Source organism: Hyperolius riggenbachi, chromosome 4 (genome assembly GCF_040937935.1).
Source record: "Hyperolius riggenbachi isolate aHypRig1 chromosome 4, aHypRig1.pri, whole genome shotgun sequence".
Classification (NCBI taxonomy): domain Eukaryota; kingdom Metazoa; phylum Chordata; class Amphibia; order Anura; family Hyperoliidae; genus Hyperolius; species Hyperolius riggenbachi.
This window is the reverse complement of record NC_090649.1, coordinates 49,140,685-49,166,307: the sequence shown is the minus strand read 5'-3', so window position 1 is coordinate 49,166,307 and position 25,623 is coordinate 49,140,685. Positions and strand designations below refer to the sequence as shown.

Genomic DNA, 25,623 nt, shown 5'->3' with positions numbered 1-25,623 from the left:
ACTTGCCAAAGGTCTCCTACTGAATTAGTGCTGGCTTACTGAACAGGCAGAGCCGAGATTCGAACCCTGGTCTCCTGTGTCAGAGGCAGAGCCCTTAACCATTACACCATCAGCCAACTGCCACTACCATTAGGTTGATACATTATCGGTCATTTATCGCATTTAAACGTGTACTTTTTTTTTTACCGTGAATTTAAAGTCAATTTTCTCAAAAACTATAAGGTCTTTTTGAGAAAAAAGTTTCCTCTTTTTTTTTTCTTTTTACCCACTGTTCTCCTTAACATTCCCTGCAAATTTGGTGATTGTAGCTGGGAAGGGGACTTTGCTATAAACCTCGAAAGTTGGCGACCATTAGGTGAAAATATTAACATTTTAGAGTATTTACATGAAAAAACTCGAAAATGAAAACGCAAAAATGTTAGCTTATTTTCGTGAACAAAAATCTTGAAAACAGAAATGGCATTTTCAGTGGGAAAATGCCCTTGGGGAAAATTCACAAGCAACACTGGCAGCGGATGTTTGTTGGTGCTGTGGGGTAAATTGCTCAAGGCCAGGGGTGCCAGGCTCAGATGGGGGAGGAGTTTCAGCTTTGCACCGACCCACCAATGGGGAGCTCTGGGGCTCCCAGATGCAGTGGCAGAAGACGCGTGTTATCGCGTTTAGACAAGCGATGCAGGCATCGCTTCCAGGCAGCATGAGAAGTGGTGCAATAGGGTAGAGTGTAAAGAGCTCGCCCAAGCAAATTTTTGAACACCTTGCCTAGGGCTAAGTGCAAATGAATCAGTCAATGTTATTGTTTAAAGCGGGATTGTCATTGTTGTCACCATAAAAATCAAGTTTCAACAGCAACTGGTCTGAGTGTATTAAGTGATAAAGATGCTAATCCTGCATTCAAAACTTTTTCTGCTGTTATGGTTTGGAGTTATCACATACAGTACCTTAGGAGCACTGGCTCTTTGATTGCCATTGCCAAACAGTTGCATGCTGGGGGTCTTTTTATTTATAATATATTCCTCCTCTTCAGTTCCCCCTCCTTCTAATGACATAAGACAGTGCACTTCCTAGTATAGACCTCAGTGGGAGTGTATGAAGACTCTGGGAGGAGGGCGGGTAACGATTACACTATTAGCAAGAGGAAAAAAAGAGTGAGGGAGGAAACGATGTCAGGAGGTCAAAGGTAACAAAGATGGAAACTGCCTAGAACTGGATTCTCTGCTTTTCCTTTATACAATTCACAGGAATCTTAATATGGACAGTGCAACACATCTGTTATGTAAGTAGCAGTAGTATTTATCTACTTATATATGTGTTTTTTATTTCTAGGTTAGCATGGGTGTCACTTGTTCTTTAGCTCTGGCGAGTCTGACACTTGCATCAGGCCCAATATGTAGTAAACAATATGTATATCTAGAGTCTGTGGCCCATATGCAATTACCTTTTTCTCCTAAGTTTTCTCCTAAATGATATTTTCAAACTTATCAATAAAATGCCTTTTAAAGGGAAGGTTCAAGCAAAAAAAAAATGAGTTTTACTTACCTGGGGCTTCTACCAGCCTCATGTAGCCATCCTGTGCCCTTGTAGTCACTCACTGCTGCTCCAGTCCCCCGCTGGGAGCTTTCTGACCTCGGAGGTCAGGGCCGAATTGCGTACATTTTTACACATTCCCGCTAGTGCAGGAACATTAACACATACATTTTTACGTGTTAGTGGTGCAACACGTAAATTTTTGTTCCTGCACTAGCTGGAATGCGTAAAAATGTATGCAATGTGGCCCTGACCTCCGAGGTCAGAAAGCTGCCAGCGGGGGACTGGAGCAGCAGTGAGTGACTACAAGGGCACAGGATGGCTACATGAGGCTGGTAGAAGCCCCAGGTAAGTAAAACTCATTTTTTTTTTTGCTTGAACCTTCCCTTTAAATCACCAGCAAGAAAGAAAATACTTAAAATAGTTTTGATAGTCCTTCTCCATCCACTTTTTGGTACTTTCTCAGTTGCAAAGTGCTGAAAAGTTATTCTAGAAGATTAAAAATTATCTAAGAGAACGCAGGGGAAAAAGTGAATTGCTTATGGGCCAGTGAGTTTTAGGTTATACTAGCTGATTGCCTGGCGTTGCCCGGGAATGTATTTGGCTAGTGTTGGCTCCACCCACTTTTTCTAACCCTAACACACAATTACTCAATGACCAAGTTTGTGAGCTTTGCGGTCTTTGGAATCAATAATTTGCATTGAAATAAAAAAAAATGTGATTGGCTGTTTGTGGCTCCACCCCCTTTTCTGAATTTGAACCCCAGTCACCCAATGACCAACTGTACCAAGGTTTAGGCCTGTGCCATTAACAGTGCAAGAATGGCAGCAATTAAATATTCCCCTTGAGAAGCAATAGGTGAAGTTTGATTCATTTTTGTAGGTCACCCAGTGACCAACTGTGCAAAGTTTGAGAACCCTGCCATTAACAGTGTAAGAATGGCTGCAGTATACATTTTCCCAGTGAAATTTTTGTCTCCGCCCATTAATGGCCTGGAACTGCCTGCCCGTGTATGTATTTGACAGGTTTTGGCTCCACCCACTTTTTCTATCCCTAATGCCCGAACACTCAATGACCAAGTTTGTGAGCTTAGGGGTCTTTGGCATCAATAATTTGTATATTCCCATAGAAATTACACAAATCAGATTGGCTGTTTGTGGCCCCACCCCTCTCCAACAATAACCAACTATAGCAGGTTTGAGGCATCTGCTATTACCAGTGTAAAAATGGCAGCAATTTAAATATTCCCCTTGAAAATCAACAGGTGAATTGTAATTGGCTATTATAGGCTACACCCATTTCCTTGCATATTAATCTCAGTCACCCAGTGACCATCTTGGGAAAGTTTGAGATCCCTGCCATTAACAGTGAAGAAGGGCTGCAGTTTACATTTTCCCAGTGAAATTTGGTTTTGGCTCCAGCCACTTTTTGTAACCTAGACACACAGTCACTCAATGACCATGTTTGTGAGCTTTGGGTCCTTGGCATCAATAATTTGTATTTTCCCAGTGAAATGAAACACATCTGATTGGCTGTTTGTGGCTCTATCCCAGGCACGGGCAAACTTGGCCCTGCAGCTGTTAAGGAACTACAAATCCCACGATGCATTTGCCTTTATGAGTCATGACTGTGGCTGTCAGACTCCTGCAATGCATTGTGGGACTTGTAGTTCCTCAACAGCTGGAGGGCCAAGTTTGCCCATGCCTGCTCTACCCCCTTTTCAGAATTTGAACCCCAGTGACCCAATGACCAACTGTATCATGTTTGAGGCTTGTGCCATTAACAGTGCAAGAATGGCAGCAATTTTAATATTCCCCTTGAAAATCAACTGGTGAATTCTGATTGGCTTTTTTTAGGCTTCACCCACTTATCTGTATAATAATCTGTGCCATTAACAGTGCAAGAATGGCAGTAATGTTAATATTCCCCTTGAAAATCAAAAGATGAATTTTGATTGGCTGCTGTACACTCCACCCACTTTCCTGAATATTAATCCTAGTCACCCAGTGGCCAACTGTGTCAAGTTTGAGAACCCTGCCAATAACAGAATGGCTGAAATCAATGTAACAAATAGGATTGGCTGTTTGTGGCTCCACCCCCTTTAGTGAATTTGGTCCCCAGTCACCTAATTTCTGACTGTATCAGGTTTGAGGCCTCTGCCATTAACAGTGTAAGAATGGTAGCAATGAAAATCCTCATGAAAATCAATAGGTGAATTTTGATTGGCTGTTGTAGGCTCCACCCACATTTCTGAATAATAATCCCAGGCACCCAGTGGCCAATTGTGTCAAGTTTGGGAACCCTGCCATGTAAAAAATTAAATTTCTGGCACCACCCACTTTTTGTAAACTTGACATATAGTCACTCAATTACCAAGTTTATCAGCTTTGGGGTCCTTGGTATCAATACTTTGTATATGTGATTGTCTGTTTGTGGCTCCGCCCCTTTCTAAATTTGAACCCCAGTCACCCAGTGACCAACTGTACCAGGGTTCAGGCATCTGCTATTAACAGTATAGGAATGGTAGCAGTTTAAATATTCCCTTTGAAAATCAAAAGTTGAATTTTGATTGGCTGTTGTAGGCTGCACCCACTTTCCAAAATCTTAAGCTCATTCACCCAATGACCAACTGTGCAAAGTTTGACAACCCTGCCATTAACTGTGTAAGAATGGCTGCAGTTTATATTTTCCCTGTGAAATCTATTTTTGGCTCCGCCCACTTTGTGTAACCTTGTCACACAGTCACTCAATGACCAATTTTGTGAGCTTTCAGGTTCCTGGCATCAAAAATGTGAATGGAAGCAGTTTATCCAGCAAAGAAATCTAATTGGCTATTTTTGGTCCTGCCCCTTTAGTGAATTTGGACCCCAGTCACCTAATGACTGACTGCAGCAAGTCTGAAGCCTCTGCCATAAACAGTGTAAGAATGGCAGCAGTTTAAATATTCCCCTTTAAACGCAATAGGTGAATTTTGATTGGCTGTTGTAGGCTCCACCCGCTTTCCTAAATCTTAATCTTATTCACCCAGTGACCAAGTGTGGCAAGTTTGAGAACCCTGCGATTAACAGTGTAAGAATGGCTGCAGTTTACATTTTCCCATTTGAAATGAATGGCTGAATTTTGATTGGCTGTTTTATGCTCCGCCCGCTTTTCCTGGATTTGTAACCTCGGTCACAAAGTGACCAACTGTGCCAAGTGTGGGGACTCTGGCTTGATTACTGTGAATGGCAGCCTTTTACATTTTTTCCATTGACTTGAATGGGTGAAATCTGATTTGCTGTTTGTAGCTCCGCCCAGGTGTGCAGGAGGGCCGCGAGACCCCCAGAACCTATCATCCCAGGTAGTAAGGGATCTGTATACCAAGTTTCGTTCAAATCGGTCAAACCGTTTTCGAGTGATCGCGGCACATACACACACACATACACACACACACCAGCGCCATGATACAGCGGAGGGAGGGGGTGTAAAGGCCGGCCGGGTCTCTCGGGAGGACCGGCACCCCCTGGTGGCGGGAGGGGGCAGGCGGGCTGAATGACGTCACCCGAACCTTCCCGATGCCGAACACTTAGGTGTTCGATCATCACTAGTTACAGCATATGTTTGTCTAATAAAATAGTTTTGAGGGGGAAGTTAACGATTTCAAAGGTCGGAGAGTGACAAACGTGTTTTGAAAGGGGATTCAAGAGGAGAGGTGAGGTGCGTGAGAAATTGTGTATATGTAAAAACGAATTACAGGAGCTAGCCAGGTACTTTATATATCCACTCCAGAAAGCAGAGAGATGCAGTGCACAAGACATTGTGCATTGCTATTTCATGCCAATTTACAATTATATGTATTAAAAATGGAAGACAAAACCAGGACTCTAAAAATAGGGGTTTTTTATTTCAATTTTTTGGGTAGATTACGTATTTGTTTTATTGGGAAATTGCGAATGAATGTTTACTTCTTGGAAACTTTGACAGCCTAGTTTGACATGTAAAAAAATCTGGTTTGCTGAGTAGCAAATATAGGTCTGTAGTGGCAATATTATGAGTCATCAAGTCAGGGGACGTCTGCAACATGACATTTTATATAGTGGTAAAGGGAGAATCTTTTTTTGCTAACAAAACGTGCCAGACCAGCAGGTAGAGCTCTACAAAATTAAAACACATATTGCAATATTTCATATATACCTAATAACTAGTAATAATAATAAAAAATACACACACACACACACACACACACACACACACACACACACACACACACACACACACACACACACACACACACACACACACACACACACACACACACACACACACACACACACACACACACACACACACACACACATGTATTTAGCTGGTGTTGTCTCCGCCCACTGATGACCCGGTATTGCCCGATTATGTATTTAGCTGGTGTTGGCTCTGCCCACTTTTCCTAACCTTAATTAACACACAATCACTCAATTGCTCAATGACCTAGTTTGTGAGTCTTTGGCATCAATCATTTATATTGACATGAAACAAATCTGATTGGCTGTTTGTGGCTCCACCCTCTTTTCTGAATTTGAACCCCAGTCAACCAATGACCAACTGGACCAGGTTTGAGGCCTGTGCCACTAACAGTGCAAGAATGGCAGCAATTTTAATATTCCCCTTGAAAATCAATAGGTGAATTTTGATTGGTTTTTGTAGGCTCCACCCACTTTTCTGAATATTAATCGCCGGTCACCCAGTGACTAACTGTGCAAAGTTTGAGAACCCTACCACTAACAGTGTACTGCAGGGCATACACGGCGGTGTATTTTCCTATCAATCGAGCCGCTGATAGCTCGATTGATAATTTCCGACGTGTCCGATCACCGCGGCGGATCGATTCCTGGCTCGATCCCCGCGGGCGGACAATGGGCAAAAATGAAGCGCTGATAAGGAAGTGCCTGCAGGGACGAGCGGGAATCAATCCGTGCGCACGCTGGCTCGATTCCGTCGCATTATCTCACCGTGTATGCCCAGCATAAGAATGGCTGCAGTTTACATTTTCCCAGTGAAATTTGTATTTGTCTCTGCCCACTCATGACCCGGCATTACCCGGGCATGTATTTGGCTGCGCCCACTTTTTCTAACCCTAACACACAATTACTCAATGACCAAGTTTGTGAGCTTTGCGATCTTTGGCATCAATAATTTGCATTGAAATTAAACAAATCTGATTGGCTGTTTGTGCTCCACCCCCTTTTCTGAATTTGAACTCCAGTCACCCACTGACTAACTGTGCAAAGTTTGAGAACCCTGCCATTAACAGTGTAAGAATGGCTGCAGTTTACATTTTCCCAGTGAAATTTGTATCTGTCTCCACCCACTTTTTGGTTATGGGGATAAAACATATCCTATATGGTATTCCAGGTAATGTACTATGTGTGTGCCAAATTTCATTCATATGCTTTCAGCCATTGTTGTGTGATTGAGTAGAAAACATCCAAACATCCAAACATCCAAGCTTTCACATTTATAATATTAGTAAGATATATATTCTAATGAATGAAGCAAGTACATTTAAAGCACAGTTTCAAGAAAAATAATTTAACTTAAATAGTGCTAAAAGGAGTCTGGACCTCATTTGAGATGTTCTTTCTGCCTCCCTTTCATGGAGAACTCCTCCTACTTCCTGTGCTGAGAGGAAGTGGGTGTGTTTCTGAAGCAGGGATTGCAGCAGCAGGTTACATCATCAAACATTTAGAATACGTACAATAAGGCCTTTAAAAAAAAAGTGGGGAAAAGTTAAAATTCTGGTCAGCTCTCTATTCCTGCCCCTCATTGCACTTTCCAGGGAACACCAATGATACAGTGAGGGAAATTCCCCTACTTGGTCCGCTTAGGACATAGTCTTGTTATTTAATTTAACCAGTTGAGGACCACAGTCCCCCCCCCCCCTGCAGCTTTAATGGCTTGCTGCAGAGCCACACAACAGTGCACACAAATGAATGACCCCCTCTTTGGTGGGCTCTGATCGCTGCTGGAGACAGTGGTTTTTTTAAATTAATTTATTTGTATATTTTTTGTAATTAAAAATGTGTATTTTTTTTATTTATTTTTCCCCGCCCCTCCCTCCCCCCACCAGCCCATGACAGCGATCGCTTTTAAGCCTCCCCAGGGGAACCGTAGATTGCAGCACTGTGCAATGTAAATTTCGCTGTCTAACAGTCTCCTAGCTGCGAGACTGCTGATGGAGCAGAGCTCCGCCATTCAAGCGGAGATGCACGTGCACCAGCGCGTGTGATTTCCTGCAAAACTCCGCCCCAGGACTTGACGCCAATTAGCGTTATGCGGTCCTGGGGCTTTCAGCTTCCCAACACCTAGCGCTAGGCGGTTGGGAAGCAGTTTAAGCCCAGTGTTTTTTTCTAAATTGTATTTCATAAAACATTATTTTACATAAATTATGAATTCAAAAAATTGTAAAAAAAAAAAAATGCATATCAGAAAGTGACTACAGTATACCTGCTGCAACCAGTCTTCATTTCCTCTTCAGTGTCTACTAGCTGCCTGCCTCTCCCTCCCAGTCATTCTGAGACCACGCCTCTTTACAATAGACTGACAGCAATGACCAGCTGCAGGGAGGTGTGGCTTCAGCTGACTGTTATTCCTCTACCCACTACTCAGAATGGATAAAACTGAATGGGAGTGAGCAGGCATCTGTAGAGTGCCAGGGAGAAGCTGAAAATCTTTAAAAACAGTGCAGCAGGTAAGTATTTTTTCACCCACTACTACCTTTTTTTCTTTATTTATATATAAGAACACTGTGAACTGAAACTCAAATGTTAGCAGGGATTTTTGTGTTAGTAAGTCTATTATCAACACTAGCTATAATAAACGAAAACAAATAATGCTAACATTAAGAACATTCAGCAGATGGTGAGCAGTCAGTGCTTTGTGGTCTGCAGGACAGGTTGTCTAATCTCTCACCATACCTTGCTGAAACGCTAAACACTTGTGACTCATTCCTGTGTGGTTAATCACATGAAAACACATTGGCCCGTATGCAATTCACTTTTTCACCTGAGTTTTCTCCTAGGAGATAATGCTTCATCTTTGATTTAAAAACACTTGTTAGCACTTTGCAATGGAAAAAGTACCAACAGGTAGGCAGGGAAGTGATCCGCTGTCGTAGGCTGGTGCCAATGGCAGCCGATGACGCTGATTGGCTGGCGGGGGGGGGGATTTAAAAAATAAAGAAAAAAATAGGAAAATGTAATAAAAAATAATCAAATAAATATTTATTTAAAAATAAATAAACTTTGGGAGAGTGATCAGACCCCGCCAACAGAACAAGAAAAGGGGGGAGGATTACTTGTGTGTCGTGTTGTACGGCCCTGCAGCGAACCCTAAAGCTGCAGTGGCCTATTTTGTTAAAAATGGCCTGGTCACTAGGGGGGTTTAACACTGTGGTCCTTAAAAGGTTAAACCTCTAGCAAGCAAAAGAAAAAAAAAACACACAAATTTTTTGATAGTACTTTTTCTATTACGTTTGGTATTTTTTTAATTGCAAAATGCTGAAAACTTATTTTAAGAATAAAAGATAAAAAAAAATATTACCTAGGAGAAAACTTAGAAGAAAAAGTGAATTGTACATGGGCCGTTTTGTCGATTATAGACCCGTGCCCATATGCAATTCACTTTCCCCCTAAGTTTTCTCCTAGGAGATCATTTTTCATCTTCTCTTTAAAATAACTTTTCAGCGCTCTGCAATTGAAAAAATAAGTATTTGGAGTATTTTCTTGCTTGCTGGTGGCTTATAAGGCTATTCTGTTGTTTTGTGGACAAGGTGTGAAAATATCACCTAGGAGAAAACTCAGGAGAAAGTTGAGGGACGCATGGATTCCACTCGGTATCAGCAGATTCTGGAGATCAATGTCCAGGAATCAGTGACAAAGCTGAAGCTGTGCCAGGGCTGGATCTTTCAACAAGACAACGACCCTAAACACTGCTCAAAATCCACTAAGGCATTCATGCAGTGGAACAAGTACAACGTCCTGGAATGGCCATCTCAGTCCCTAGACCTGAATATAATTGAAAACCTGTGGTGTGAGTTAAAGAGAGCTGTCCATGCTTGGGGCCCTACATGGTCTTAATCCGGCTCTGGGTGTGGGTAGAGTAGGGACCCTTTCCACAAAAGGAACCCTCAACGCTGGTGAAAGGGTTTAGTGCAAATGTTTTTGCAGGCAATCCATTTTGGAAGCTGATGTCCTCCATTAGTGTATCGAGTACAACTTGCATTCGAGTAGTGTTCCAGCTTGTAGTGTTTGAATACAGAGGGTTAATGATTGTTTGTACCTAGTGGAGAAACATGCAAAAAAGATCAATAAAGAGCAGAGGCGTAGCTATAGGGGGGCAAGTGGGGGACATATGTCCCTGGGTGCAGCACTGTGAGGGCCCTCAGCATGACTGCCACACCCCCATGTGTGTGCAAGATGGCTCGCTGGCCATCCGAAGTGCTCACATTCATCTCCCTCCCTTCCTGTGCAGAGGAGGGCAAAAACATTAATAACAGCAGACGACACACCAGCATCAACATCCCGGTGATGTCATCAGGGCCGGGCCGAGGCATAGGCTGGAGAGGCTCCAGCCTCAGGGCGCAGTGTAGGAGGGGGCGCACAATTCATTAAGCTGTCATTCCTAATTGTGTTTGAAGCAGAAAGAAATAGGAAAAGGGGATACATGGCAGTGACTGCAAGCCAGATAACTAGATATTAAGGTGTTGGGGAGGTTGTGGGCCCTGTGGCACCTCTTAGTCTAATAGTAATCAGTGTGTGACAGCTGGGGTGGCAGGGATGGAGGGGCGCACTTTGGTGTCTCAGCCTTGGATGCTGGAGGACCTTGTCCCGCCTCTGGATGTCATCATCTCTCCTCTGCACTCTGCAGCACGCCCAGAGTCCTCTCCTTGGTAACAGCAGCATCATGTGACAAGCGACGCTACTCTTACCAAGGAGAGGACAATGGCAGTGGTGGGCCAAAATTTTGCATCGAAATTCACAATTATGCATCGTAATGCCAAATTTCAGAGAAAAATCATAATTAAATTTGTATTTAATAGTAATATTTCATAATTTTCGAGTTATTTCTAGAGTTGGGCCGAACCTCCGATTTTAGGTTCGCGAACCGGGTTCGCGAACTTCCGCGGAAGGTTCGGTTCGCGTTAAAGTTCGCGAACCGCAATAGACTTCAATGGGGATGCGAACTTTGAAAAAAAAAATATGCTGGCCACAAAAGTGATGGAAAAGATGTTTCAAGGGGTCTAACACCTGGAGGGGGGCATGGCGGAGTGGGATACACGCCAAAAGTCCCCGGGAAAAATCTGGATTTGACGCAAAGCAGCGTTTTAAGGGCAGAAATCACATTGAATGCTAAATGACAGGCCTAAAGTGCTTTAAAACATCTTGCATGTGTATACATCAATCAGGTAGTGTAATTAAGGTACTGCTTCACACTGACACACCAAACTCACCGTGTAACGCACCGCAAACAGCTGTTTGTGTAGTGACGGCAGTGGCGGGTTCACTGAACAGGAATACAGTGGCGGGTTCACTGAACAAGTATGCAGTGGTGGGTTCACAGAACAGGTATGCAGTGGTGGGTTCACAGAACAGGTATACAGTGGCGGGTTCACTGAACACAACAGGTATGCAGTGGCGGGTTCACTGAGCAGTACAGGTATGCAGTGGCAGGTTCACTGAACAGGTATGCAGTGGTGGGTTCACAGAACAGGTATGCAGTGGTGGGTTCACAGAACAGGTATGCAGTGGTGGGTTCACAGAACAGGTATGCAGTGGCAGGTTCACTGAACAGGTATGCAGTGGCGGGTTCACTGAACACAACAGGTAGGCAGTGGCGAGTTCACTGAGCAGTACAGGTATGCAGTGGCAGGTTCACTGAACAGGTATGCAGTGGTGGGTTCACAGAACAGGTATGCAGTGGTGGGTTCACAGAACAGGTATGCAGTGGCAGGTTCACTGAACAGGTATGCAGTGGCAGGTTCACTGAACAGGTATGCAGTGGTGGGTTCACAGAACAGGTATGCAGTGGTGGGTTCACAGAACAGGTATGCAGTGGTGAGTTCACAGAACAGGTATGCAGTGGCAAGTTCACTGAACAGGTATGCAGTGGCAGGTTCACTGAACAGGTATGCAGTGGTGGGTTCACAGAACAGGTATGCAGTGGTGGGTTCACAGAACAGGTATGCAGTGGTGGGTTCACAGAACAGGTATGCAGTGGCAGGTTCACTGAACAGGTATGCAGTGGTGGGTTCACAGAACAGGTATGCAGTGGCAGGTTCACTGAACAGGTATGCAGTGGTGGGTTCACAGAACAGGTATGCAGTGGTGGGTTCACAGAACAGGTATGCAGTGGTGGGTTCACAGAACAGGTATGCAGTGGCAGGTTCACTGAACAGGTATGCAGTGGTGGGTTCACAGAACAGGTATGCAGTGGTGGGTTCACTGAACAGGTATGTAGTGGCAGGTTCACTGAACAGGTATGCAGTGGTGGGTTCACAGAACAGGTATGCAGTGGTGGGTTCACAGAACAGGTATGCAGTGGTGGGTTCACAGAACAGGTATGCAGTGGCAGGTTCACTGAACAGGTATGCAGTGGTCTCACTGAACAGAACAGGTATGCAGCCAGGAACAAGCTAAGCCTAACTAATCTTTCCCTATGAGAGACAGTCTGCAGCAGCTCGCCCTACTCTCACTAATGCAGGCACACGAGTGACCGTAATGGCCGCCGCTGCCTGCCTTATATAAGGGGGGTGGGGCTCCAGGGGCTAGTGTAGCCTAATTGGCTACACTGGGCCTGCTGACTGTGATGTAGAGGGTCAAAGTTGACCCTCCATGGTGCATTATGGGGCGAACCGAACTTCCGCAAAGGTTCACCTGCGGGACGCGAACGCGAACCACGGAAGTTCGCATGGAACCGTTCGCAGGCGAACCGTTCGGCCCAACTCTAGTTATTTCGCTTCATTTTCTGCCGACTTTAACGGTTAATAGCAAAGCCTCCATACATTGTTACCAAAATTGATACATATGTTAAGGAGATTAGTGGGTACAAGTCAAAAAAATATAAATTTTTTAAAAGATCTTGTAATTTTTGAGAAAATCGATTTTGAAAATGCAGTTGAAAAATAATTTTTTCTTTGCATTTTTAAAATCGATTTTCTCAAAAACTACAAAGTCTTTTTGGAAAATTCCCACTATTCCCCTTAACATATGTAGCAATTTTAGTGTCAGTAGCATGTATGGGGGCTATTCACTGCCAAAGTCAGCATGAAATTACAGGAAAATTACGCAAAATTTTACGAAGTAAATTGAATTTACAAATCGTAATTACGTACAGGCGTAATTGTGAAAATTTACGCGAAATTTTGCGTAATCGTAATTAGCTGATCATCACTAGACACTGGTTGTGTTGCAGAGGAGAGATTACATCATTGCCGGAATGTTGAAACCGATGAGTCTTTTGCTGTTATTACACATCTGGCCATCTAAATGGGGGCACATCTGGCTATCTGAATGGGGGGAAGGTGCACATTTGGCTATCTAAAGGGGGTAGGGGGCATGTGTGGCTATCTAAACAGCATTTGTACATTTGTCTCCAATCATGACCACGTTCACATTCTGGTGCGTGGCCACGCCTATGTTTTTTAGCAAGACTGTCCGGGGGGCGGGGGGGTTCAAAAGCTGTCTTTGTCCCTAGATGCTAAAATCCCTAGATACACATCTGTAGTTAGATCACAGCGATTTTGGCCTACTCACACACTGGGGTCCTATAACAGTGAAATTCTTTGACAGCAGCTGTTATATCCTTGGTTTCAGTATTTGTTCTCTCTTGGTCAGGGAAAGTGGATCCCGTCTTTCTATTTGTGAACAGGAAACTTGAAAACCATAGACAATGCGCTTGGTTTCTCCAGTGGTGTCCCATATCCCTCAGTTACACGTTGTTATAGAGTGCTCCATAGACAAAGGGAAGAGGGAATTCACTGAGGTTCTGTGGAATCCACTATCGTTACTTAGCAGCCTTTCGAGGAACTCACCGCAGAATCCCCACTTCCACCTTCTCCTGTGTGGAGACAAAGAGACTTCCCCGCCCCACATAAGGAAGTGCGAGAATGTAGATAACTGACTTCCTCTGACTCACACAGTGTGACCAGACTGAAGGGCTTAACACGTTCATTGCTGTTTGTTGTTTTTTTCCTTGGTACATTGACTCTACTGGGAGGAGAGAACCATTCACATTCATAGCTCAGATATTTTTGTCACTTAAAGAGACTCTGTAATGAAAAAAAAGTTCCCATGGGGGGGTACTCACCTCGGTAGGGGGAAGGCTCTGGATCCTATCGAGGCTTCCCAGTCCTCTTCCATCCCACGGCGGTCTCGCTGCGGCCCACTGAATGCACAGCCGACAATTTGTCAGGCTGTGCAATATTTACCTTTCCCTGTTCCAGCGGGTGGCGTTGTTGTGGCTCTCCGCTCGGAAATAGGCGGAAATAGCCGATCTCAGTCAGGTCCGCTCTACTGCGCAGGAGACTTGCAGTAGAGTGGACTCAACTGGGATTGGCTATTTCTGCCTATTTTGGAGCCGAGAGCTGCTACTGTGTCTGCGCTGGAGCCGGGAAGGTAAATATTTACATCTCTGCCGTTCAGTGGGCTGCAGCAAGACCACCGTGGGAGACAGGAGGGCGGGGGAAGCCTCGATAGGATCCAGAGCCTTCCCCCTCCTGAGGTGAGTACCCACCGGGGGAATTTTTTAACCTTACAGATCCTCTTGAAAGAGGAACCATAATGACATATAGCTTAATGTAATACATTATTAAGGATACCCATTTTTACGTGAATTTTCCTGGTTTCAGCATCAGAAACATATCTTTACATATTGCTGTGTATGAAGCTCAGCCTAGGATATGATGTCACACAACCTTTTGCCCCGTGGTGCAACTAAGAAGCTTGGGGTCCCGGTGCGAGTTTTACACTGAGGTGTTCATTACCAGAATAGCACCAATTAAAAGCCAATAAGATGGATGAAGGAGGGTCCCTAGTGGGCTCCTCTGGTCCAGGAGCCCTGGTGTGGATGAAACCTCTGCATCTCCTATTGCTATGCCACTGCTTCTACCCCAAAGCACTGTGGGAGATGAGGTGTTGTCTCTGTTTACTTCAGAACACACGGTACATAAAGATTTCACAGTGGTGCAGCTTGTCAGCAGTATAGATGTCACCAACAAATTTAACTGATTTCTGACCAAAGTGTGGTCTGAAATCAGTCCCTTTAAGGACCAGAGGGTGATTGGCTTACAGTGATCAGGTTGTCAGGAGCCAATGAAAACGGCTCCTGACTGATGTTTGGAACCTTAGACAGGGGAGATCCGTGCTGGCGTGGATTTGCTATTGTGTCCTGTGCTCAGGAGCTGAAGGCATTAAAGCTTAAACAGCCACAAGTGTGGCATAGTTTTAACTGGGCTGGTTAAAGTGTACCTGAAGCAATTAGTAGACCAATAAATAAACACATATTTCTGTTTAACAGAGAGGCACAAACCTCTGTGTCTAAATTTTGCCGTTGTGATCTGCCCCATCCACCAACCGATTGCTGTAACCGTGAAGCGGAGGCATCAGTTGCAAAGGGATGTCTACAACACGCCCATGGCATCCCAAAACACACCCACTCCCAGCATGCATCAGCCATGTTCCCGTGCACATAATGCCACAGAAAGTAGTTATGGCAATTTCTATACCTGTTTTTAAAATGGGTTTGGGTGCTTTCCTTGCACTGAGGGACATATAAGGCTAGGAAATTCCCAGCAGAGTTGATCCACAGATTTTATCTGACTGCCACATGGAATCGGAAATGAATTTAAGCCTTGTAAGGGGTTTTGCCTTCCCTTGGATCAAGTGGGATGTGCGCAGGAGAGAAAGGTACCAAATCTTTACTATTTATTTATTCCTCCTGATGGGACATGATGGACAGATGTCTTTTTTCAACCAAACTATGTAACTATGCATTTATGCACAAATGTGTTATTTTCATATGGGTACATTTTTTTCCTTATGTCTCCTAGACTTTTGTATTTGTGCTAAAAATTACATAAAGTTATGCAAAATCAAGATTACCCACAAAATCATAATTACGATGAGAATCGTAATTGCAAAAATCACACAAAAATTTCATAAAACCTGACATTACTCTTTATGATCAACATGACTAAAGACAAAATGATCAATTAATGGAAAATACATGTAAAGTAGGTGTTTATATGGTACATTTGTTCTATGACGTTGAGGAAGTATGAGGAGTTTTTCCCTTTTGGTTTTTTAAACTGCTGAACTATCACATTGTACTGTATATTACGGGAACCGATGTAACAGAATTTTCCTTTGATGTCCTTGGCAATGAGCCCAATGTCGCCGCAGATCCCCCACAATAAGGTTCATATAGGTAAAAGGCAACGTTACGACCTAATTATGACTTGTGGCATTGGCCAAATGCAAATCCATGACCCAATTCACGTCATGCTGAGGTTTGATACGGTTTACATCGAGAATTAACTCAGTCATTATTATATTCTTTTTTTCCGTGGTACGACTTTCGTGGGATTCAAAGAAAAAGGAGGTATGTTTTTGGGAAATCCCAGGAAGGGTCTACAGACTGTATAAATTATCTTCTTCTGCAGCTGAGAACATTCGTAGGAGACACCTAGCAAGTGACAAGTCCAAGAAGATACCAGAGATGCATCTACCAAGCATTACTCTCGCGGTGAGTTTCATAGGCTTAGTCACAAGCAGACTCTAGCTACTATTCAGATTTCAATGTGTTGTTTTGTTTTTTGTCATCTGGTCACATAAAGTTTTTTTTTTTTTTTAGCACAATGTTGCCTTCTTAAAGAGACACTGAAGTCTCTTAAAAATCCTCTTTTTATTACAAAATTGTGTTTAACATTATTGCCCTACCTAAACCGTCGCATCCCTGCGGCTGTAATCTCACTAAATCCCACCTAACTCCCCCCTCCCTCTCCCCCGCAAAATCCACGACAAGAAAGTCGTGGATTTTGCTGCTGTTGGAGGCAGAGCTTTCAGCCGCAGCTCTGTCTCCATTCGTGTCTATCAGCGCGTATCTCCGCCTCTCCCCCGCCCCTCTCAGTGAAGGAAGACGGAGAGGGGTGGGGGAGAGGCGGCGATCCAGGCTGATAGACGCGCTGAGAGGCAGAGCTGCGGCTCATAGCTCTGCCTCTCACGGAAGCGCTGCCCAGATTGCGCCCCGGGCAGTTTTGGGGGGATTTAGTGAGATTACAGCAGCGGTTTAGGTAGGGCAATAATGTTAAACATGATTTTGTAATAAAAAGAGGATTTTTAAGAGACTTCAGAGTCTCTTTAAGGTGTAACTGAAGCAAAAACAAAAAATTGGTTAGTAATGAGAAGGCTCTGGATAGTCCAGAGGTTTCCTGGGTCCTCCTGCAGCCCACCATTCTAGCCCTCAGTCCCTCTAAACCACACAGGTTTCTAACTCAAGACCACCTGGCCAAATGCGGCCCTCAATTCTATTTTATGTGGCCCTCAAGAGCTTTAAATGTGTATCATTGTAAGCAGTAGAAAAACAGCACACTGCCTTCCCATTGAGAGCAGCACACCGGTGACAACGTTTCTGGTTGAAACATTGCCAGTTTGAGCCAGCATGCAGCAACAACCCACAGGACAGGACTACCCCACAAAATTAGCATAAGGCTCCATTCTGGGATGCAGACCTCCTTATGTGGCTAGATTTTGGACCCTCACGTGATTCAGTTTGGCATCCCTGCTCTAAACCTATTCAACAAAAGCTCCTATCTTGTACTAGAATATCTAGATTAGGCATGAGCGAGTAAGGTCGGTGCCAGTAAAACAAATCGCTCATTAACGGCCAAGAGCGTAGTCAGAGACAGGAAGGGTATACAGGGCTGGAACAGTGGGCTCTATTCCGTTTCTGTTCCACTGAGTGAAACGGTCCAGGAACTTAGGGCCTGCAGCATTTTTTTAATGTCCATTCAGCTGAATAGACCATGGAACCGTATGGCTGGTTCTGTTTCCAAAAGCTTGTGTTACCGGGTCTAAGCATGTGACCCTGCCGGCCCACTCTGCCGCAGGGTCATATGCAGGGTCACATGTGACCCTGCCAGCCCACTCTGCCGCAGGGTCTAAGCATGTGACCCTGCCAGCCCACTCTGCCGCAGGGTCTAAGCATGTGACCCTGCCAGCCCACTCTGCCGCAGGGTCATATGTTTGTCATTTTTTGCTTTGCGGTGAGATGCTGCAAGAGCATCTCACTCCCACCGCAACGCAAAGAATAAGTGTAAAACTGGCCTAAGAGTTTCTGTGAATGTTAGTAACTAAACATAGGCGTGGCCACGCACCAGAAGGGAAACATTCCAATGCCACAGCTAAATGCTGAGGCTTTAGCCTAATAAAGTGACAGTTCTGGACTCCTGGTTATTAGATAATTAATTTGATCATTAATATTATTGTTAAGGGCCACTATTTTGACAAAAGGACGTCTTACTATATTATGCAGTATGGCTTTGAAGGATAAAAACCTGTGGTTTGGAAGTGGTTAAAAACCATATATCTGCGGTCGAAAGAGATATGTTTACCCTTAATTTCCCCCCACTGCTGACACAGATCCAGAAAGATCTTATGGATTGGTCATTTTCTCATATAACGTGGATGGGGAAAATAAACGTTATTAAAATGAACGTATTACCAAGGTTATTGTATGTCATGCAAACTATTCCGATAAAAATACCCCTCTTTTTTAAACAAATAGAATCAACTTTCCATAAGTGTATTTGGCAAGGAAAAATAGCTAGATTGGGAAGGAAAATTATATACAGAATGAAAGAGAGAGGTGGGCTGGCATTTCCCGATTTGAGACTGTATTCTTATGCTATCCATTTGCAGAGAATTAGAATTATAGAATGGACCCAATCGGGGGACAATAAGAAGTGGATGGGAATTGAGGGAACACTATGTGGATTCCCATTGAAAGATTTGCCTTGGGCTCCTATGAAGTGGAGGCTGCCAAATACAGTGCACTCTATATACTCAAATGATACGCTTAGAATTTGGAATGGAGTAGAAAAAATATTTGGTATGGATGATACTACTTCACCGTTCCTCTCTCTCATTCAAATGCCATATCTTCCCCCCCCTCCCCCCCGCCTTAGAGAAGAAGAGTTTTGGTACATGGTATATTCTCCACCATGAGCGAGGGGAATTTCCGATGGATTTTTGGAGATGGAGGCAGTTGGCTCACTTCGTAGCCCCTGTGGCCGGGCCAATAAGGACGACGAATCAAAGTTATAAATTTGAAATCTTGGTTAATAGTAAAATCAAAATTAAACATGGTATTTCTGTATTATATAGACTGTTAATAAATTCTGTGTACCTAGATAACCCTAAATATATGGTGGAATGGGAGAGAGAAATGGGGATACCTGGCTCAGATAGGCAAAAGACTGCAGCCTTAGGATTAGCACTAACATCCTCTTTTGGATCACCTATCCAAGAAACTAACTTTAAGTTGCTTACTCGATGGTATATGACCCCGGACAAGATACATGTGATGATTTGCTCAGCTGCCTGTGCAGGCAGGCAGCTTTCTGACCATTGTGTAGGTTTGCATGCTGCAGGACTCTGGAAAGAAGAGCTTCTGTCAGTTTTGCAGCTTGTGCCTGCTGAGGAATTTGCATACATTCGTTATGCAAATCCCCTACCTGCCTCCTGTGATGACTGGCAGTATAAAGGTTGGGATTACCCACAGTCCTTTGCTGGTCATTCCTTCAGGGTTTGTAGTTTACACTCCTTGTGAGTGTCAGCCATGCTACTTCTCATTGAAGATTAGTCTAGAGTAATTCGTGGGACTGCGCTAGGCAGATTCCCTAGTTTAGTTAGGATTGTATTATTTGTATTGCCTGTTCTGTCTGTCTGTGGGGTGCTAACCAGAGCAGCGGTTGCTACTGGTAGGCTCTTCTGTTCTGTCTCCTGGGATCGCGCTAGCCACTTTTCGCTAGCGCTGTGGATCCTTCTGTTCTGTCTCCTGGGATCGCGCTAGCCACTTTTCGCTAGCGCTGTGGATCCTTCTGTTTTCTCTCTCTGGATCGTGCTAGCCACTTTCGCTAGCGCTGTGGATCCTTCTGTTCTGTCTCCTGGGATCGCGCTAGCCACTTTTCGCTAGCGCTGTGGATCCTTCTGTTCTGTCTCCTGGGATCGCGCTAGCCACTTTTCGCTAGCGCTGTGGATCCTTCTGTTCTGTCTCCTGGGATCGCGCTAGCCACTTTTCGCTAGCGCTGTGGATCCTTCTGTTCTGCTACTCTGTCTTCCTGAATCGCACTAACCGCTAGCGGTAGCGGCTGTGGATCTTTCTGATCTGTGTTTCTGCTTGGATCACACTTGCTCTGACGGTAGAGCGGTGGATCCTTTCTGCCCAGTTCCTGTTTCACGTGTGTCTGTCTTGTCTGATTCGAACGCTTGCTGTAGGCTCAGTGAGGTAACCGTTAAGCAAGCGCTCGCGTTCTCTGTTTCGTGTTTGTCTGTCTTTGGTTAGTTAGGCATGCTTGTCTCTGTTGTGCGTAACACGCGGAGACCGCGCACGAACGCGTGCACTGTTGCGAATGAGTGCGGTGTTCGCGTTCAGCTAGCGTTTGTTATTTTCTTTATCTTTCTCTTTGTATTATTTGCTGTGCCTTTGCTACCCTTGTGCTCTGTCCTGCTCAGTCTTGTGTCGCTATTGGCAATCGCCATTCTTGCGATTGCGTTTCCTACTTCGTTTCCGCCGTTGTGTGTTCGCCGTCGCTGGGTGGCGACTAATTTGGTGGGCACACATTGGTTCTGCCCCTTTGCTATGTTCCCTGTGGGCTATCCAGCCCTGCCTGATCGTACCTTGTCCTGGATCTGTACAATTTCCGTCTGGCATCTGTGGCTGTGCAGCGGCTGTGTTCGCCTGCACTCCACAGCGCCATCTGCCGGTGGGAATTGCCCTCTGCGGGTGCATAGCACCTAGCCTGGGTGTCCGCAATAATACGCTTGTGGAGGAAATCCGCCGTGTCAGCGCACGTCTGGTGCGCTGACCACGGAGACGATTCCACAATCGTTACAATACATAAGATATATTCGGAAAGTTCGGATGAATGTTGGAGAGGCTGTGGGGGTATTGGAACACACTTTCATATATGGTGGATTTGCCCAAAAATTACAGCTTTCTGGGATGCTATTCTTGAGGCGATGGAAGTAATTCTGGGAAAAACGTGAGGGACTCTTGGGTTATCTTATTACACGGTATTAAAAAAGGGGTAAAGAGCTATAAAAAAAATCAATTATACCTTCATTACTCAATGCAGCTAAGAGCTTAGTACCCAGATATTGGAAGTCGCAAACAGTTCCTACAATAAAGGAGTGGCGTGAGGTAGTAAATAGACTGTCGACATTTATAGAATTACATTTCCTGAAAATGAACAAGGCAGATAAATATTATGTAAAATGGAGAAGGTGGCTAGAGTTTAAGGAAAATGAAAGATACGCAGAATTTTTTTCTTCCTAGAAGTAAGAATGAAAAGAATAGTTAACCTATTTTATCTATATGATGTATTCAATATTTAGTCTACTCTCCCTGGCAGATAGATGAATAAAGATAATTCATTCTTAGCTTATGGAACATGGGAAATGGATACACCACCTCGGAAGGATAAGACAGGGAATAACAAGTGACTTGTCTTTTTTTTTTGTTTTGTTCTTTTTCTTTGTCTTCAAAGTGTAATTAGAGAGATAAAGTATTAGAATCAAAATAGCGGAGAAGGAAGGAATTATTGCGAATAGAAAATAGGCTGTTTTGTATAGTGCAATTTATAGTATATAATGGCCATTGTAAACCACTGTATTTGTAAGTCGGATGGAGTTTATATATAACTTGAATTGTGGTCATTTTTTTATGTATGAAATTTTATAGGCATACCGGTAAATAAAAATCTAAATATCAAAAAAATAAAAAGCATTACTTTTTTAAGCCCATTTTTCTCAAAAGTTACAAGATTTTTTTTGATAAAAAATGTTTTAACTTGTTCCCAAGCCCCAGCAGCCGTCCTGTCCCGCGTCGGTCCTCCACAAGACTCCGTTCTCCCGACACCGCTCCATTCCGTTCCTCGACTTGTAAGTCGAGGCAAGTGCAACCCTGCCAAGCGTATATTTTCTTCGCGTTCCCCTCTGCAATAGCGCTATTGCAGAGGGGAATGCAAAAAGGCAGAGCCGGGCCAAGGCAGAGGCGAGAGAGGCTCCAGCCTCAGGGCGCAGTGTAGGAGGGGGCGCACAACTCACTCAGCTATCATTTCCCTATTGTGTTTGAAGCAGAGAGAAATAAGAAAAGGGGAAACATGGTACTGACTGCAAGCCAGATAACTAGAGATTAAGGTGTTGAGGGGCTTGGGGGCCCTGGGGAGCCTCTTAGTCTAATATCAAACAGTGTGTGATGGCTGGGGTGGGATGGATGGGGGGCGCAGTTACGTGTCTCAGCCTTGGGTGCTGCAGGACTTTGTCCCGGCTCTGCACGCAGGCACAGTGGCCCGGCGGCGAAACCGAAAGTAGCTGGCGGCGGGAGAACGGAGGCTCGTGGAGGACCTGCGCGGGACAGGACAGCTGCTGGGGTAAGTGAAACAGTGTGTTTGATGCGTATCTACAGTTCCGCTTTAAAGTTACATGCATGAATTACAAATTGCAAAAATATTGCATTAGGATTTCGTATTATAATTGCAAATTTTGATGCGAGATTATGATCCTGCAAAATTAAGTCTCAATACTCCTGATTGTGTAGATGAAGCGTGGAGCTTGTATTTGTCACTATAGAGTATACTTTAATGTGAGTGGTATTATTCAGTATTATGCAGTGAGCTGGTGTTTGTGCTTCTGTGTTTGCTGCAGTTCTTAGTGGCGGCCTCCATGCTGCTCACTGTCTCTGGCAGGATCTTGCCCTTCCCGAGGGGGACAGACTCACCATCGAGTGTACAGATCAGTCTGAACATGACCAGGATTGACCAGATTTCTCACACCATGCATGAATCCCTGGCACGCCGCTCCCTCTCTCCCTGGACCTACAGGTACTGCATTTTTCTTCATTTTCTTAATTGGTTGCTTTATTTGTACATATATGGATGGATGTTCTTCTTTTTTTTCTTCTTAGAAGTGTATTTGATGACTATCTCCATTATCTATCTCCAGCGAAAAGATAGTTGAGTGTAGAGAAAGTTGCAGAAGAATCTTGATTGTTTAGCTGATCGCTGTTATACTAATTTTAGCCCAAACTACTGTAAAGTCAGGCAGCGGTATAGGAAATGCCATAATTACTTTTATAGGTTAAAGGGCTGGTGGTGGTGGTGGTGGTGGGGGGGGGGGGGGTTGGAGTTTTATTGTAGATACTGTACATAGCTCATCCACCATGTTACATTATTTGAAAAATATAGCCACTAACTCCAGTTCAGCAAACATAGGCCCTGTTATGGAGCATTCTGCAGAAATATGGGCTATGCTGATGGTACAGAAAACAGCCGCTGTATTGCAGATACACAGCCAAATGGCCTATTTTTATGGTAGTGAAAGTGGAAATTTAACAGACGGCACTTGTAAATCTGTCCAGCCGGTAAACTTACATTGACAGTATAGCCACACTCGTTTTTCCTTGCGCTATAATTGATGAGTTTAGATGATAATGGTGGTGGTGATGATGATGATAATGGTGGTCATGGTGGAGGTGGTGGTAATGATGATGACAATGGTAATGGTGATCACGGTGGTGGAGGTAATAATGATGATGAGGATGCTGATGTTAGTGGTGATGACGGTGAAGATGGTGATTTTGGCAGTGGTAGAGATAATGGTGATGGTGATGATGATAATGGGGATCATGGTGGTGGTGGTAATGCTAATGATAGTGATGATGGTGATGATAGTGTTGATCATGGTGGTGGTGTAATAGGATGATGAAGATGGTGATTTTGGCTCTAGAAGAGATAATGGTGATGGTGGTGGTGATGATGATGGAGATGATGATTTTGGCAGTGGTAGAGTTAATGAGCATGGTGATGATAATGGAGATCATGGTGGTGGTGGTAATGCTGATGATAGTGATGGTGGTGATGATACTGTTGATCATGGTGGCGGAGGTAATGGGATGATGAAGATGGTGATTGGTGTTGATGATGAAGATGTTGATTTTGGCAGTGGTAGCGATATTGAGGATGGTGTTGATAGTGATGGTGGTGATGATAATAACGGGGATCATGATGGTGGAGGTAATGGGATGATGAAGATTGTGATTGGTGTTGATGATGAAGATGTTGGTTTTGGCAGTGGTAGAGATAATGAGGATGGTGTTGATAGTGATGGTGGTGATGATGAAGATGGTGTTTTTAGCTGAGGTTAAGGGCATGAAGATAGTGATGATGAGGATGGTGATTATGGTAGTGGTGATGATAATTATATGATAGCACCCAAAAACAACAACAAGGTTTCCCTTGTTTTTCTCCCTAGAACGGATCAAGATCTAAACAGATATCCTTCCAACATCTCTGTGGCGGAATGTAGTCACCAGTGGTGTCTGGATGCAGAGGGAAAGGAAGTCTCCAGCTTGATTTCTGTGCCCATCCGGTATGAGATGATGGTCCTTCGGCGAGAGATACATCCCAACCAGAGCTTCTACCTGGAGACACAGCTGGTGACCGTTGGCTGCACTTGCGTTAGGCCTAATATCCGCCCTCTCTAATGGCCTGACGAAGTCTTCTGTATTCCCACACAGAATTCTCCATCCGACCACGATACCTTCATTCCATATGATAATATATACTCGTGTACAGTTCATGTATGAGTAAAAAAAATAAAAATCCACAATCTACCTCCGTCTGGCATTCACTGAGTTCTATAATAAACCATTAAACAGATGATAGGCCCTTCTGATCTGGAGATGATCATTTTGAAGATCATTAGTCATCATGAAACCTGGACTTGGTTGATTAATATCTATCCATTCGGAGGCACACATTTATGTTAAGCAGTATAGCTAGTGCTAAAACGCTGTATCCCTGCGGCAAAACGAGGAGTTTATACCCCCCCAAATACCCTGTGCTAAGTGCAGGGAGCAATTCCTGCTTGAGGAAGAGCTTAGGGCTGTAGCTCTGCCTCTTCATGCGTCAATCCCCACTGATCGGCGCCTCTCTCTGGGGCGCCTCTCAATCTTCCTTCCCTGAGAGGGGCGGGGAGAGGCGAAGATTCGCGGGCAGATTGACGCACATGGAGGCAGAGCTGCAGCTCAAAGCTCTGCCTCCATGGGCAGCAAAATCCACCACCAAGAAAGTCGTGGATTTTGCATAGGGAATTTGGGGGTATAAACCCCTCGTTTTGCCGCAGGGATGCAGCGTTTTAGCACTGGCTACAGTGCTTCACATAAATAGTTAAAAACGTGGATTTAGACTCTCTTCAGAGTCTCTTTAAGTACTGCACAATGCATTGGGGAGTACTTAAGCATTGTGGAGTACTTAAATAAATGGTATCTTTGTTGAACTTTAATTATCACAGTCTGTGTTTTACTTGTTGGGGAGGAAAGCCCCCCACTGCCACCCTTTTTAAACAGTTTTTAAACGTTTTTACTCTATTCTGGCACATCTGTTCAAGCTTCTCTTCATATTGCCAAGTCCACCCTGGTGGTGGGGTGTTACCCAGAGAGCGACTTCTTAACCTGAGTGGGGTCAGGCCATAACATCCCCACCCGCCTATACAGTGGTTGCCTTTGTAGTAACCCACATTTGTAAGTATAAACTCTTATACACCTTACTACTACCAATTGCTTTTTTGAATGCACTACACTATTTTTGGCTCTCGGTGGTCCTTTTTCTCCTTCTGCAAGGTGATCCATTTACACCAGCCAAGGAACAGGTATGAAGTGGTGTAAAAAATGATGTCCACCATCTCAAAGGTGGCTTTCAACACCAATGATAATCAGTATCATAATTCTCTTTTATCATCCTTACCCAGACATTTTTAAGACAATACACACCTTAAGCCAGGCATCTCA

General features: G+C 44.2%; 1 protein-coding gene across 1 annotated transcript; it reads left to right on the top strand.

Annotated features, from left to right (window-relative positions):
- The first annotated feature begins 8,130 nt into the window (after positions 1–8,130).
- Positions 8,131–24,447, top strand: LOC137570343 (interleukin-17A-like). Its single transcript, XM_068278992.1, has 4 exons — positions 8,131–8,248; positions 16,217–16,299; positions 22,482–22,657; positions 24,087–24,447. The coding sequence occupies exons 2-4, from the start codon at positions 16,273–16,275 to the stop codon at positions 24,316–24,318; spliced, it is 435 nt and encodes a 144-aa protein (XP_068135093.1). The 5' UTR covers positions 8,131–8,248; positions 16,217–16,272; the 3' UTR covers positions 24,319–24,447.
- The last annotated feature ends 1,176 nt before the right edge of the window (positions 24,448–25,623 follow it).

Bases quoted from the DNA above. Each gene is read 5' to 3' on its own strand.
- LOC137570343 (XM_068278992.1), top strand. From the start codon at position 16,273: ATGCATCTACCAAGCATTACTCTCGCG. The intron at 16,300-22,481 runs GTGAGTTTCATA...TGTTTGCTGCAG, and splicing joins TACCAAGCATTACTCTCGCG to TTCTTAGTGGCGGCCTCCAT. The intron at 22,658-24,086 runs GTACTGCATTTT...TTTTCTCCCTAG, and splicing joins CTCTCTCCCTGGACCTACAG to AACGGATCAAGATCTAAACA.